Raw genomic sequence first — 16222 nt, 5'->3', positions numbered from 1 at the left:
AGGAGGAGGAGGAGGAGGAGGAGGAGGAGGAGGAGGAGGAGGAGGAGGAGGAGGAGGAGGAGGAGGAGGAGGAGGAGGAGGAGGAGGAGGAGGAGGAGGAAGAGAGAGAGAGAGATTTTTTATGTCATTCCGGAAAATTCCGTCGGAATTATAAAATTTCCGCGGAATTCCGTTTGAGAGGTATAGGAATTCCGATTTGACTACCGGAATCGGAATTGACCTAATTCCGGCCGGAATCACGGAATTTATAATTCCGCGGAATTTTCCGAGCATCCCTACTGCGCAGGTGCAGTAGTTCGGTGCCTGTGCAGTACAGTCCGGATGACATCAGTATGACTCAGTAAGCTGCACTGTGAAGCACAATCATATGCCGACCTGGCGAGGTCGACATCTGCACCGGAGGGGACCGGGAGCCACCGGAGCTGCGGCGAGGGCACAGGACGGCTGCAAGAGGCTGGAGGAAGCCCGAGGTAAGTGTATTTTTTTGTTTTTCAGGTGCTGGAACCTTCCCTTTAAAGCAATACTGAAGCAAACAAAAAATAAAAAAGTTAGATACTTACCTAGGTAGGAAAAGAGAAGGCTCAAGAGCTCATAGAGCCTCTCCGTTCCTCTCATTATGTCCTCCATCCAGCGCTATCTCTTGCTCAAATAACTCACCTCCCAGAGCCATCAGAAGGCTTCGGAAGCACTCATGTCCACAAGTACTTTGGAAAACAGGCAGCTCTGTACAGCGCATGCACAAGTGTGCCCAAGTGTGCATGAGTGCATCATCATGCACAGTACCAAGCCTTCCAAGGATCCACGAAGCATATTTGACCAGTTGGTCTAATACCTGTAACAAGGGTGACAGCGCTGGTCCGGAACGAGGACACTGAGAGAGGACTGGGAAGGCTCTATGAGATTCAGAGGCTCCCTTTCCATAGGTGAGTATTTGACATTTTTTTGTTTGCTTCAGTAACACTTTAAAGAGGAACTGTTGCAAAAATCTTAAAATGTAAAACTCATACAAATAAGAAGTACATTTCTTCCAGAGTAAAATAAGCCATAAATTACTGATCTCCCATGTTGCTGTCACTTACAGTAGATAGTAGAAATCTGACATTACCGACAGGTTTTGGGCTAGTCCATCTCTTCATGGGGGATTCTCAGCATGACCTTTATTCTTTACTAGGCGACCAAAGCCCGTGTAAAAATGGTTTCTAGGTCAGTCCTCGGTGCAGCATCACAGCATGCATGTGTGCGCCTGCTCGCCACACGCGAGCCCGCCACGTGCACACACGCCCAGCCGACTGGCCCCGCCTCCTGGCCCTGTCCTGCGTCCTGTCCCAACTGCTGTCAGTGCTTGACATGCGCAGTAGCATAAAAGCACTGACACACGGACAGGATGCAAGGACACTTGCAAATTATTATATAGGATAAAGACATTCCCTGAAAAAGATTTATACAAAGATGCTGGTCTGGCCAGCCTCTCTGCTTGCTGTACACTTTTTGGGCAGTTAGATGGAGCAACTGCCATTCACTAAGTGCTTTTTAAAAATAAAGAAAGACCCTGAGAACCATAAGAAGATGGGCTAGTCCAAAATCTGTCAGTGATGTCAGATTTCTACTACTTACCGTAAGTGACAGCAACGTAGGAGAATAATTTATGGCTCATTTTACTCTGGAAGAAACGTTCTTCTTCTTATCTGTATGTTTACATGTATTTTAAATTTTTCGCAACAAAGATCCTTTAAAGAGACACTGAAGCGAAAAAAAAAATGATATAGTGAATTGGTTGTGTACTATGAATAATTACTAGAAGATTAGCAGAAAATATTCTCATACTTTTATTTTCAGGTATATGGTGTTTTTTCTAACATTGCATCATTCTATAATATGTGCAGATTACACAACACTCAGCATTCAAAATGAGTCTTTCAGAGCAGTCTGTGAAGTAATGACATCTCCTCTAGCAGAGGAAAAGTAAATAGTCCAGGAACAGTTGAGATAATAAAAGTCAGATAACAGCCCTCTCCACGACTAAGGGTACGTACAGACATACGATAACGATCGTTCGTTCTGAACGACGAACGATGTTAAAGGAGGCATCGGCCGATGATCGTTTGAAGAAAGGCTACTTTGAACATCGTTCGTGTACGAACGATCTTGGAACGAGCGTTGCGTGCGCAACATGATGTATAAACTGATTTCAAACACAAGTGTCAAAAAGAACTGTTTGAGCATGTGCAAAGCTTTGAGAACGAACGATCAACGACCGATCGTTGTACAGACATTACTTTTTGAACGATGGTCGTTGGAAAAGATCTGGCAGAATGGATCGTTCTTTACCAACGACATATCTCGTTGGTCGGTCGTTTTAATGATCGTTCGTGCACTTTTTACGAACGATCGTCGGGCAATGCCGTCGGTAACGATCGTTTTAAACGACTATAGTCGCATGTCTGTACGCACCCTAACTTAGTCGGAGAGCTTAATGGCTTGTTTGCATAGAGATAACAACTGGAGTTTCTCAACTCTTCCTGTACTGGAAACAATTACACTGATGTATCTGATCTTAATGTTTTATTTCTTAGCTGTGCTACACATACAAATCATAATATCATCATTTTTCTTTCGCTTCAGTGTCTCTTTAAAGGGATACTGTAGGGGGGTCAGGGGAAAATGAGTTGAACTTACCCGGGGCTTCTAACGGTCCCCCGCAGACATCCTGTGTTGGCGCAGCCACTCACCGATGCTCCGGCCCCGCCTCCACTTCGCTTCTGGAATTTCTGACTTTAAAGTCTGAAAACCACTGCGCCTGCGTTGCCGTGTCCTCGATCCCGCTGATGTCATCAAGAGCGCACAGCGCAGGCCCAGTATGGTCTGTGTCTGCGCAGTAAACTCCCGGTGACATCAGCGGGAGTGAGGACACGGGCGTGCAGGCGCAGTGGTTTTCTGACTTTAAAGTCAGAAATTCCAGAAGTGAACTGGAGGCGGGGCCGGAGCATCGGTGAGTGGCTGCGCCAACACAGGATGTCTGCGGGGGACCATTAGAAGCCCCGGGTAAGTTCAGCTCATTTTCCCCCGACCCCCCTACAGTATCCCTTTAAGGCTTGTTTCACGTAGGTGTCCAGTCCAGTCCTGTCAGTTTTTGGCGTTTGGCATCAGTTTTGTATGTGAAACTGTGTTCACACATAAAAGGTGTACATTTCCAGTGCAGTCAGGTAAAAGTGATAGAAAACTGATGCAAAACTGACAGCACAGGACAGGACTGGACTGGAAATGTACAGATGTAGGTGTAAACCAGTCCTATGGCCAGGGTCACACTTATTTAAATCGCATGCGTTTTAGAAAACGCATGCAAAAATGCACATAATGTGCGGTCTATGGGCCGCACAAAGACACATTGGTATGTGTTTTTCAATGCGTTATTAGATGTGTTTTTTTAAAAAGCTCATCAAGTTTATTCTTTCTGTATACTGTATGCGTTCTGCATGCAATGCTTTCCTATGGTGAAAATAAACACATGCGTTTTTGAGGCGTTTTTGCCTAAATAAGGTTGAGGGCTTGTTTCCACTGTTGCGACGCGATTTCGGCCGCATTCCGACGCTTGTAAAAACGCATGCAGATGCGTTTCCACATGCGTTTTTACCCGCGATTTCACCTGCGATTTCGCATGGCAGGGTGCCATGCGAAATTAACCATGACACTGCCAGGGCTAAATAAAATTGAAAAAGGTGCGAAATCGCACGCGAAATCGCGGGTAAAAACGCATGTAACAAACGCATGCGTTTTTACTATTAAATACATTAGCGGCGATTCGCACGGATTCCCGACGCAGGCGAAATCGTTGGCTCTTTTGTGCGTTTTTTTCACGCTGAAAAAAACGCCCCTCAACAACGCTACAGTGGAAACAGGCCCATCCACTTGTATTACATGTGCGGATCTGCATGCGTTGGACGCATGCAGATTCGCGATAGTGGAAACGAGCCCTAAAACAAATTTTATAATTACTTATTTTTACTTGTTTAATATGAACATTAATTAAAAACGCAAATGGAAATGCATGAACACACACAGAAAAAAAAAATGCAGGAATAATACACGCCCATAGTAGAAAACTGATGTTTTTTTGCATGGACAAGTGTGACCTTAGGCCCGGTTCACATTGCGTTTTTGAGCCAAACAGATCCGGATGGCTCTGTGCAGACTGGCAAACGGATCGTGAAAACGGATCTGATCACCGATGGATCGGTTTTAACTCCGTTTGCCAGCAAAAACATACCTAATGGCAGCAGCAGCGGCTTCCTCTTCTTACGCTGTAATTACACAGCGCGTCATGTGACTAGTCACATGACGCGGAAGAAGACGGAAGCCTCTACCGCCGGCCTTTAGTTATGTATTTGCTGGCAAATGGATCGTGATTGAAAATGGATCTGATCACCGATGGATCGGTTTTCACTCCGTTTGCCAGAAAATGCACACCTAATGGCAGCAGTGGCTTCTTCTTCTTACGCTGTAATTACACAGCGCGTCATGTGACTAGTCACATGACGCGGAAGAAGACGGAAGCCTCTACCACTGGCCTTTAGGTATGTATTTAAGGCCCGGTTACCCTCGCTTACCCACCCGCCCCGGTGCTGCACCCTCCCTCACCATCTCGATGCTAGATTCGCGTTGGCTCATGCCCCCATCCCCCGTGGAACGGTCCGTTTCTTCAATAGTTTTCCATTGCCCCGATGCTGCAGCATCTTTTGTCCTGTTCCGTTCCGCTGGGCAGAGCGGTCTGGAAAATTAGGGCCTGCGGTAATTTTTAGGTCCGGGGAACAGAACATACGGGATGTATTCATACCAACGGACGCATGTGAATGGATCCTTCCATAGGATCCATAGGTTAACATTGGACCCTTTCACATCCGTTCCGTTTGTACAGTATACGTTCCAGTTACGTTCCGCAAAAAAACGCTAATGTGAACCAGGCCTTAGCCTTTCCCTGGAAGTTGAACCTTCCCTATCCCATCCATGCCTGTCCACTGACAGAGCTCCTTGCCTACCTATGATAAGAGAAGTGAGCTGGGAGCTGTGTCATTGATATGTATGGCAAGTGGAAGGAAAGACTGAAGGAAAGTTGACATTCTTTCAGTGTAACAAAAACTCTTTATAATGTTCCCGTCCTCAACTCTTGTGTAGCTATTGAATATCCAATGTAATTGTGATAATATCAATTTACTTTGTGTATTCCTTTTCAGCCAAAGATGGAGCATCTGGTAAGAAATCATTTATTTTTTTTACTGCCTTTAAAATGTTAGTTTTTAATGAGAGATATTGGATAGAGAAAGTGTAATGAGGGAAATTGGATAGTGAAATTGTAATGCGCTTTATTGGATAGTGAAAGTGTAATAAGGGATATTGGATAGTGAAAGTGTAATTGGCGATATTGGGTAGTGAAAGTGTAATTGGCGATATTGGATAGTAAAATTGTAACGAGGGATATTGGGTAGTGAAAGTGTAATGAGGGATATTGGATAGTGAAATTGTAATGAGGGATATTGGATAGTGAAATTGTAATGAAGGATATTGGATAGTGAAAGTGTAATTGGCGATATTGGATAGTGAAATTGTAACGAGGGATATTGGGTAGTGAAAGTGTAATGAGGGATATTGGATAGTGAAATTGTAATGAGGGATATTGGATAGTGAAAGTGTAATTGGCGATATTGGATAGTGAAATTGTAACGAGGGATATTGGGTAATGAAAGTGTAATGAGGGATATTGGATAGTGAAAGTGTAATTGGCGATATTGGATAGTGAAATTGTAATGAGGGATATTGGATAGTGAAAGTGTAATTGGCGATATTGGATAGTGAAATTGTAATGAGGGATATTGGATAGTGAAAGTGTAATGAGGGATAATGGATAGTGAAAATGTAATTGGCGATATTGGATAGTGAAAGTGTAATGAGGGATATTGGATAGTAAAATTGTAAAGAAGGATATTGGATAGTGAAATTGTAATGAGGGATATTGAATAGTGAAAGTGTAATTGGCAATATTGGATAGTGAAATTGTAATGAGGGATATTGGATAGTGAAAGTGTAATGAGGGATATTGGGTCGTGAAAGTGTAATGAGGGATATTGGATAGCGAAAGTGTAATTGGCGATATTGGATAGTGAAATTGTAATGAGGGATATTGGATAGTGAAAGTGTAATTGGCGATATTGGATAGTGAAATTGTAATGAGGGATATTGGATAGTGAAAGTGTAATTGGCGATATTGGATAGTGAAATTGTAATGAGGGATATTGGATAGTGAAAGTGTAATGAGGGATATTGGATAGTGAAAGTGTAATGAGGGATATTGGATAGTGAAAGTGTAATGAGGGATAATGGATAGTGAAAATGTAATTGGCGATATTGGATAGTGAAAGTGTAATGAGGGATATTTGATAGTGAAATTGTAAAGAAGGATATTGGATAGTGAAATTGTAATGAGGGATATTGAATAGTGAAAGTGTAATTGGCGATATTGGATAGTGAAATTGTAATGAGGGATATTGAATAGTGAAAGTGTAATTGGCGATATTGGATAGTGAAATTGTAATGAGGGATATTGGGTGAAAGTGAAAGATACACAGTAAAAGTGTAATGAGGGATATTAGACATTGTGAAATTGTAATGAGAGTTATTGGATAGTGAAATTGTAATTGGCGATATTGGATAGTGAAATTGTAATTGGCGATATTGGATAGTGAAATTGTAATTGGCGATATTGGATAGTGAAAGTGTAATGAGGGATATTGGATAGTGAAATTGTAAAGAAGGATATTGGATAGTGAAATTGTAATGAGGGATATTGATTAGTGAAAGTGTAATTGGCGATATTGGATAGTGAAATTGTAATGAGGGATATTGGATAGTGAAAGTGTAATTGGCGATATTGGATAGTGAAATTGTAACGAGGGATATTGGGTAGTGAAATTGTAATGAGGGATATTGGATAGTGAAATTGTAATGAGGGATATTGGATAGTGAAAGTGTAATTGGTGATATTGGATAGTGAAATTGTAATGAGGGATATTGGATAGTGAAAGTGTAATGAGGGATAATGGATAGTGAAAATGTAATTGGCGATATTGGATAGTGAAAGTGTAATGAGGGATATTGGATAGTGAAATTGTAAAGCAGGATATTGGATAGTGAAATTGTAATGAGGGATATTGAATAGTGAAAGAGTAATTGGCGATATTGGATAGTGAAATTGTAATGAGGGATATTGGATAGTGAAAGTGTAATGAGGGATATTGGGTCGTGAAAGTGTAATGAGGGATATTGGATAGCGAAAGTGTAATTGGCGATATTGGATAGTGAAATTGTAATGAGGGATATTGGATAGTGAAAGTGTAATTGGCGATATTGGATAGTGAAATTGTAATGAGGGATATTGGATAGTGAAAGTGTAATTGGCGATATTGGATAGTGAAATTGTAATGAGGGATATTGGATAGTGAAAGTGTAATGAGGGATATTGGATAGTGAAAGTGTAATGAGGGATATTGGATAGTGAAAGTGTAATGAGGGATAATGGATAGTGAAAATGTAATTGGCGATATTGGATAGTGAAAGTGTAATGAGGGATATTGGATAGTGAAATTGTAAAGAAGGATATTGGATAGTGAAATTGTAATGAGGGATATTGAATAGTGAAAGTGTAATTGGCGATATTGGATAGTGAAATTGTAATGAGGGATATTGAATAGTGAAAGTGTAATTGGCGATATTGGATAGTGAAATTGTAATGAGGGATATTGGGTGAAAGTGAAAGATACACAGTGAAAGTGTAATGAGGGATATTAGACACTGTGAAATTGTAATGAGAGTTATTGGATAGTGAAATTGTAATTGGCGATATTGGATAGTGAAATTGTAATTGGCGATATTGGATAGTGAAAGTGTAATGAGGGATATTGGATAGTGAAATTGTAAAGAAGGATATTGGATAGTGAAATTGTAATGAGGGATATTGAATAGTGAAAGTGTAATTGGCGATATTGGATAGTGAAATTGTAATGAGGGATATTGGATAGTGAAAGTGTAATTGGCGATATTGGATAGTGAAATTGTAACGAGGGATATTGGGTAGTGAAATTGTAATGAGGGATATTGGATAGTGAAATTGTAATGAGGGATATTGGATAGTGAAAGTGTAATTGGTGATATTGGATAGTGAAATTGTAATGAGGGATATTGGATAGTGAAAGTGTAATGAGGGATAATGGATAGTGAAAATGTAATTGGCGATATTGGATAGTGAAAGTGTAATGAGGGATATTGGATAGTGAAATTGTAAAGCAGGATATTGGATAGTGAAATTGTAATGAGGGATATTGAATAGTGAAAGAGTAATTGGCGATATTGGATAGTGAAATTGTAATGAGGGATATTGGATAGTGAAAGTGTAATGAGGGATATTGGGTCGTGAAAGTGTAATGAGGGATATTGGATAGCGAAAGTGTAATTGGCGATATTGGATAGTGAAATTGTAATGAGGGATATTGGATAGTGAAAGTGTAATTGGCGATATTGGATAGTGAAATTGTAATGAGGGATATTGGATAGTGAAAGTGTAATTGGCGATATTGGATAGTGAAATTGTAATGAGGGATATTGGATAGTGAAAGTGTAATGAGGGATATTGGATAGTGAAAGTGTAATGAGGGATATTGGATAGTGAAAGTGTAATGAGGGATAATGGATAGTGAAAATGTAATTGGCGATATTGGATAGTGAAAGTGTAATGAGGGATATTGGATAGTGAAATTGTAAAGAAGGATATTGGATAGTGAAATTGTAATGAGGGATATTGAATAGTGAAAGTGTAATTGGCGATATTGGATAGTGAAATTGTAATGAGGGATATTGAATAGTGAAAGTGTAATTGGCGATATTGGATAGTGAAATTGTAATGAGGGATATTGGGTGAAAGTGAAAGATACACAGTGAAAGTGTAATGAGGGATATTAGACATTGTGAAATTGTAATGAGAGTTTTTGGATAGTGAAATTGTAATTGGCGATATTGGATAGTGAAATTGTAATTGGCGATATTGGATAGTGAAAGTGTAATGAGGGATATTGGATAGTGAAATTGTAAAGAAGGATATTGGATAGTGAAATTGTAATGAGGGATATTGAATAGTGAAAGTGTAATTGGCGATATTGGATAGTGAAATTGTAATGAGGGATATTGGATAGTGAAAGTGTAATTGGCGATATTGGATAGTGAAATTGTAACGAGGGATATTGGGTAGTGAAATTGTAATGAGGGATATTGGATAGTGAAATTGTAATGAGGGATATTGGATAGTGAAAGTGTAATTGGCGATATTGGATAGTGAAATTGTAATGAGGGATATTGGATAGTGAAAGTGTAATGAGGGATAATGGATAGTGAAAATGTAATTGGCGATATTGGATAGTGAAAGTGTAATGAGGGATATTGGATAGTGAAATTGTAAAGAAGGATATTGGATAGTGAAATTGTAATGAGGGATATTGAATAGTGAAAGTGTAATTGGCGATATTGGATAGTGAAATTGTAATGAGGGATATTGGATAGTGAAAGTGTAATGAGGGATATTGGGTCGTGAAAGTGTAATGAGGGGTATTGGATAGCGAAAGTGTAATTGGCGATATTGGATAGTGAAATTGTAATGAGGGATATTGGATAGTGAAAGTGTAATTGGCGATATTGGATAGTGAAATTGTAATGAGGGATATTGGATAGTGAAAGTGTAATTGGCAATATTGTATAGTGAAATTGTAATGAGGGATATTGGATAGTGAAAGTGTAATGAGGGATATTGGATAGTGAAAGTGTAATGAGGGATATTGGATAGTGAAAGTGTAATGAGGGATAATGGATAGTGAAAATGTAATTGGCGATATTGGATAGTGAAAGTGTAATGAGGGATATTGGATAGTGAAATTGTAAAGAAGGATATTGGATAGTGAAATTGTAATGAGGGATATTGAATAGTGAAAGTGTAATTGGCGATATTGGATAGTGAAATTGTAATGAGGGATATTGAATAGTGAAAGTGTAATTGGCGATATTGGATAGTGAAATTGTAATGAGGGATATTGGGTGAAAGTGAAAGATACACAGTAAAAGTGTAATGAGGGATATTAGACATTGTGAAATTGTAATGAGAGTTATTGGATAGTGAAATTGTAATTGGCGATATTGGATAGTGAAATTGTAATTGGCGATATTGGATAGTGAAATTGTAATTGGCGATATTGGATAGTGAAAGTGTAATGAGGGATATTGGATAGTGAAATTGTAAAGAAGGATATTGGATAGTGAAATTGTAATGAGGGATATTGATTAGTGAAAGTGTAATTGGCGATATTGGATAGTGAAATTGTAATGAGGGATATTGGATAGTGAAAGTGTAATTGGCGATATTGGATAGTGAAATTGTAACGAGGGATATTGGGTAGTGAAATTGTAATGAGGGATATTGGATAGTGAAATTGTAATGAGGGATATTGGATAGTGAAAGTGTAATTGGTGATATTGGATAGTGAAATTGTAATGAGGGATATTGGATAGTGAAAGTGTAATGAGGGATAATGGATAGTGAAAATGTAATTGGCGATATTGGATAGTGAATGTGTAATGAGGGATATTGGATAGTGAAATTGTAAAGCAGGATATTGGATAGTGAAATTGTAATGAGGGATATTGAATAGTGAAAGAGTAATTGGCGATATTGGATAGTGAAATTGTAATGAGGGATATTGGATAGTGAAAGTGTAATGAGGGATATTGGGTCGTGAAAGTGTAATGAGGGATATTGGATAGCGAAAGTGTAATTGGCGATATTGGATAGTGAAATTGTAATGAGGGATATTGGATAGTGAAAGTGTAATTGGCGATATTGGATAGTGAAATTGTAATGAGGGATATTGGATAGTGAAAGTGTAATTGGCGATATTGGATAGTGAAATTGTAATGAGGGATATTGGATAGTGAAAGTGTAATGAGGGATATTGGATAGTGAAAGTGTAATGAGGGATATTGGATAGTGAAAGTGTAATGAGGGATAATGGATAGTGAAAATGTAATTGGCGATATTGGATAGTGAAAGTGTAATGAGGGATATTGGATAGTGAAATTGTAAAGAAGGATATTGGATAGTGAAATTGTAATGAGGGATATTGAATAGTGAAAGTGTAATTGGCGATATTGGATAGTGAAATTGTAATGAGGGATATTGAATAGTGAAAGTGTAATTGGCGATATTGGATAGTGAAATTGTAATGAGGGATATTGGGTGAAAGTGAAAGATACACAGTGAAAGTGTAATGAGGGATATTAGACACTGTGAAATTGTAATGAGAGTTATTGGATAGTGAAATTGTAATTGGCGATATTGGATAGTGAAATTGTAATTGGCGATATTGGATAGTGAAAGTGTAATGAGGGATATTGGATAGTGAAATTGTAAAGAAGGATATTGGATAGTGAAATTGTAATGAGGGATATTGAATAGTGAAAGTGTAATTGGCGATATTGGATAGTGAAATTGTAATGAGGGATATTGGATAGTGAAAGTGTAATTGGCGATATTGGATAGTGAAATTGTAACGAGGGATATTGGGTAGTGAAATTGTAATGAGGGATATTGGATAGTGAAATTGTAATGAGGGATATTGGATAGTGAAAGTGTAATTGGTGATATTGGATAGTGAAATTGTAATGAGGGATATTGGATAGTGAAAGTGTAATGAGGGATAATGGATAGTGAAAATGTAATTGGCGATATTGGATAGTGAAAGTGTAATGAGGGATATTGGATAGTGAAATTGTAAAGCAGGATATTGGATAGTGAAATTGTAATGAGGGATATTGAATAGTGAAAGAGTAATTGGCGATATTGGATAGTGAAATTGTAATGAGGGATATTGGATAGTGAAAGTGTAATGAGGGATATTGGGTCGTGAAAGTGTAATGAGGGATATTGGATAGCGAAAGTGTAATTGGCGATATTGGATAGTGAAATTGTAATGAGGGATAATGGATAGTGAAAGTGTAATTGGCGATATTGGATAGTGAAATTGTAATGAGGGATATTGGATAGTGAAAGTGTAATTGGCGATATTGGATAGTGAAATTGTAATGAGGGATATTGGATAGTGAAAGTGTAATGAGGGATATTGGATAGTGAAAGTGTAATGAGGGATATTGGATAGTGAAAGTGTAATGAGGGATAATGGATAGTGAAAATGTAATTGGCGATATTGGATAGTGAAAGTGTAATGAGGGATATTGGATAGTGAAATTGTAAAGAAGGATATTGGATAGTGAAATTGTAATGAGGGATATTGAATAGTGAAAGTGTAATTGGCGATATTGGATAGTGAAATTGTAATGAGGGATATTGAATAGTGAAAGTGTAATTGGCGATATTGGATAGTGAAATTGTAATGAGGGATATTGGGTGAAAGTGAAAGATACACAGTGAAAGTGTAATGAGGGATATTAGACATTGTGAAATTGTAATGAGAGTTTTTGGATAGTGAAATTGTAATTGGCGATATTGGATAGTGAAATTGTAATTGGCGATATTGGATAGTGAAAGTGTAATGAGGGATATTGGATAGTGAAATTGTAAAGAAGGATATTGGATAGTGAAATTGTAATGAGGGATATTGAATAGTGAAAGTGTAATTGGCGATATTGGATAGTGAAATTGTAATGAGGGATATTGGATAGTGAAAGTGTAATTGGCGATATTGGATAGTGAAATTGTAACGAGGGATATTGGGTAGTGAAATTGTAATGAGGGATATTGGATAGTGAAATTGTAATGAGGGATATTGGATAGTGAAAGTGTAATTGGCGATATTGGATAGTGAAATTGTAATGAGGGATATTGGATAGTGAAAGTGTAATGAGGGATAATGGATAGTGAAAATGTAATTGGCGATATTGGATAGTGAAAGTGTAATGAGGGATATTGGATAGTGAAATTGTAAAGAAGGATATTGGATAGTGAAATTGTAATGAGGGATATTGAATAGTGAAAGTGTAATTGGCGATATTGGATAGTGAAATTGTAATGAGGGATATTGGATAGTGAAAGTGTAATGAGGGATATTGGGTCGTGAAAGTGTAATGAGGGGTATTGGATAGCGAAAGTGTAATTGGCGATATTGGATAGTGAAATTGTAATGAGGGATATTGGATAGTGAAAGTGTAATTGGCGATATTGGATAGTGAAATTGTAATGAGGGATATTGGATAGTGAAAGTGTAATTGGCAATATTGTATAGTGAAATTGTAATGAGGGATATTGGATAGTGAAAGTGTAATGAGGGATATTGGATAGTGAAAGTGTAATGAGGGATATTGGATAGTGAAAGTGTAATGAGGGATAATGGATAGTGAAAATGTAATTGGCGATATTGGATAGTGAAAGTGTAATGAGGGATATTGGATAGTGAAATTGTAAAGAAGGATATTGGATAGTGAAATTGTAATGAGGGATATTGAATAGTGAAAGTGTAATTGGCGATATTGGATAGTGAAATTGTAATGAGGGATATTGAATAGTGAAAGTGTAATTGGCGATATTGGATAGTGAAATTGTAATGAGGGATATTGAATAGTGAAAGTGTAATTGGCGATATTGGATAGTGAAATTGTAATGAGGGATATTGGGTGAAAGTGAAAGATACACAGTGAAAGTGTAATGAGGGATATAAGACAGTGTGAAATTGTAATGAGAGTTATTGGATAGTGAAATTGTAATTGGCGATATTGGATAGTGAAATTGTAATTGGCGATATTGGATAGTGAAAGTGTAATGAGGGATATTGGATAGGGAAATTAATGACCCTACATACAATTTGCAGTAAGCATACTTGCGAGTCAGAGTTCATTTAATTTCATTGACCATTTTGAGCGTTGAATAAATAATATTGCAAGTTGAAGTTTGCTAAAGTGTTCCTGATAAGTTAGGTGTTTTGACATAGAAAAACATTTTCATGAATAGCCATTAAAGTCAACAGGGCAATAAAAAGTGCATTTTATTGAAAAATCCTGTTTTTGTAAAAATATTTTTTTTTGTAAAAATTCGAAGTCTTTTCAAAAAACCAAAAAGTTTCTGTTTCAAAGCAAACTGGGATTTTGTAATGAAAGCAATTTGACAAATGTCCCAAACTTCTCATGACTGTATTGACAATCATTCAATGCACCATCTGCTTGTTCACTAATTCATTAGTGAATTGATCTGTTGAAGAAGGATACATATTGATTTAATTTTCCATTTTTTAAATTTGTTTTATGTATTGGTGATCAGATGGGAACAGTATCTTTTTATTCTAAATTGATTATGATACAATCAATCCATGTCCAGCCATCCCCTCACCAGCTGCTACCCAAGGCCCGGGCCTAGTGGGCCTTTCCATAAATCAAGCCCTGGAGTGGACATTACTTCTGCATTTGAAGTAAATCTAAGAAAAATAAAAAATACATACAGTGGGACCTTGTGGAACCTTGCTTTGTGAGCATAATTTGGTCCGGACACATGCTTGTAATCCAAAGCACTTATATCAAAGTGAATTTCCCCATAAAAATGAATGGAAACCCAGTTGATTTGTTCCACAATGCAAAAACAGATCTATTAAAATAGTATAAAATAAAAATGTAAACAAGACTTTCACTATAATTAACGCAATTATTGCCATCTGTTGGCGTGCCCTAACCTTTTTTTGTGTGGTCTTAACAAGGATCTTATCCAATGACAGTTACTTTTGAGGATTTCATGGAAATGTGACATTGCAAAGTCTCTACACTCAGAATAATTACAATTAAGTACAATCCCGCAGCGCCAAACGGAGAAGAACTATCGGCTCAGTTGTGACGACAAGATGCATGTATACTTTGTTTTGCTTGTATATCAAGTCAAAATTTCACAAAAATGTTTGCTTGTATAGCAAAGCGCTCTTAGACCAAGCTACTCTTAATCCAAGGTTTTACTGTACTTAACTCAGTAGAGGAAATACTCTGAATAATCCAGAGGTTTCTGGGATCCTCCTGGGTGCCCCCTCTTTTCCAGCATTTGGACCCTCTGAACATATTCAACAAGAGCTTGTCGAATATGTTTTCATAGCTGTACTCCCATCCATGCTGTGCATGCTCAGAGCATGAAGCTGCTCTTCTATAGCTTTTTCCTCTGTGCACAAGTGGCTTTGTACTATTGGGAATATGTGGACCGTACTAGAAAGTGTGCACAATGGTCAAGGTTATTCCACAACTTACTGTAGGTAAGTAACTTTAAAATGTGTCTTCTCACAGGTTTGCTTTAATAATTTATGTAGAAATTTAGCATGTAGCTGTCTCAGCATGTATGGGGGCGTGGTCTGTGGCAGACGGGGTAAATTTACCTCTAGCTGATGCACTGCATGCCACTCTCCATCTTCACGCCTTCACAACCAGAAGGACAGCTTTGAAGGTAGAAGTGTCTGGAAGATGGAGAGTAGTGTGCAGCGCTGCGGCAAGAGGCAGAAACATGGGTAATTTAACCCACTTTGTTCCTACTCATCCCTAATCAACAACCTGTCCAGTTTCGGCATTCCATCTTTTACCAGATGTCAATATCTGTGCCTTATATTTTTTTGAAAAACAGTAGTTCTTGTGAGATGTTAAGTTCTCCATACTGGAGTTGTAACAATGTAATTGTTGAACAATAACATTAAAATGTTTCAAAAAGAAATTTAGCATTTTATAGCTTGGTCATTGAAAACACACAATTCCTACACAAAACTGTGCAGAAATTCAGCACCATTGCTCATGGAAGTAAGGAGGGTTCCTGCTCTGTTTAGCGGGAGCCACTTTAAAGGATACCAGAACTGAACTAGGAAAATAGGGGGCAGCATGTGCGCGCTCAGAGCCCGCAGAGCGATGTAGGATGTGCGCAGCCAGGCCAGCGACTGCACTCTAATGCCCGACTTGGAAGAGGCTTCAATGGGACATTTAGGTAGGAATGGAGGGGGAGAGAGGAGAACGGGGAGAATGGTGGGCATCAGGACAGCTTACAGTATATGCCTGTTCCCCCATTTTTCCTACTTAGTTCAGCTCTGATATCTGTTAAGAAAAGCTTGGGAAATAAAGTTAAGAAATGATATCTACATACAACTGTGTAATAAAATAAACATAGTATGATCAATAA

General features: G+C 38.2%; 1 protein-coding gene across 4 annotated transcripts in view; it reads left to right on the top strand.

Moving 5' to 3' along the window:
- Positions 1 to 16222, top strand: part of LOC137521801 (sialic acid-binding Ig-like lectin 8) — a 283306-nt gene that overhangs the window by 28780 nt on the left and 238304 nt on the right. For all 4 annotated transcript variants that reach the window (XM_068241540.1, XM_068241541.1, XM_068241542.1 and 1 more), the window contains exon 7: positions 5229 to 5246. In XM_068241540.1, coding sequence (XP_068097641.1) covers positions 5229 to 5246 — 18 coding nt within the window. The remainder of the gene's footprint in view (positions 1 to 5228; positions 5247 to 16222) is intronic.

The sequence above is a fragment of the Hyperolius riggenbachi genome, chromosome 6 (genome assembly GCF_040937935.1).
Source record: "Hyperolius riggenbachi isolate aHypRig1 chromosome 6, aHypRig1.pri, whole genome shotgun sequence".
Taxonomy (NCBI): domain Eukaryota; kingdom Metazoa; phylum Chordata; class Amphibia; order Anura; family Hyperoliidae; genus Hyperolius; species Hyperolius riggenbachi.
Note: the sequence above shows the minus strand (reverse complement) of the source record. Positions and strands in the feature narration are given on the sequence as shown.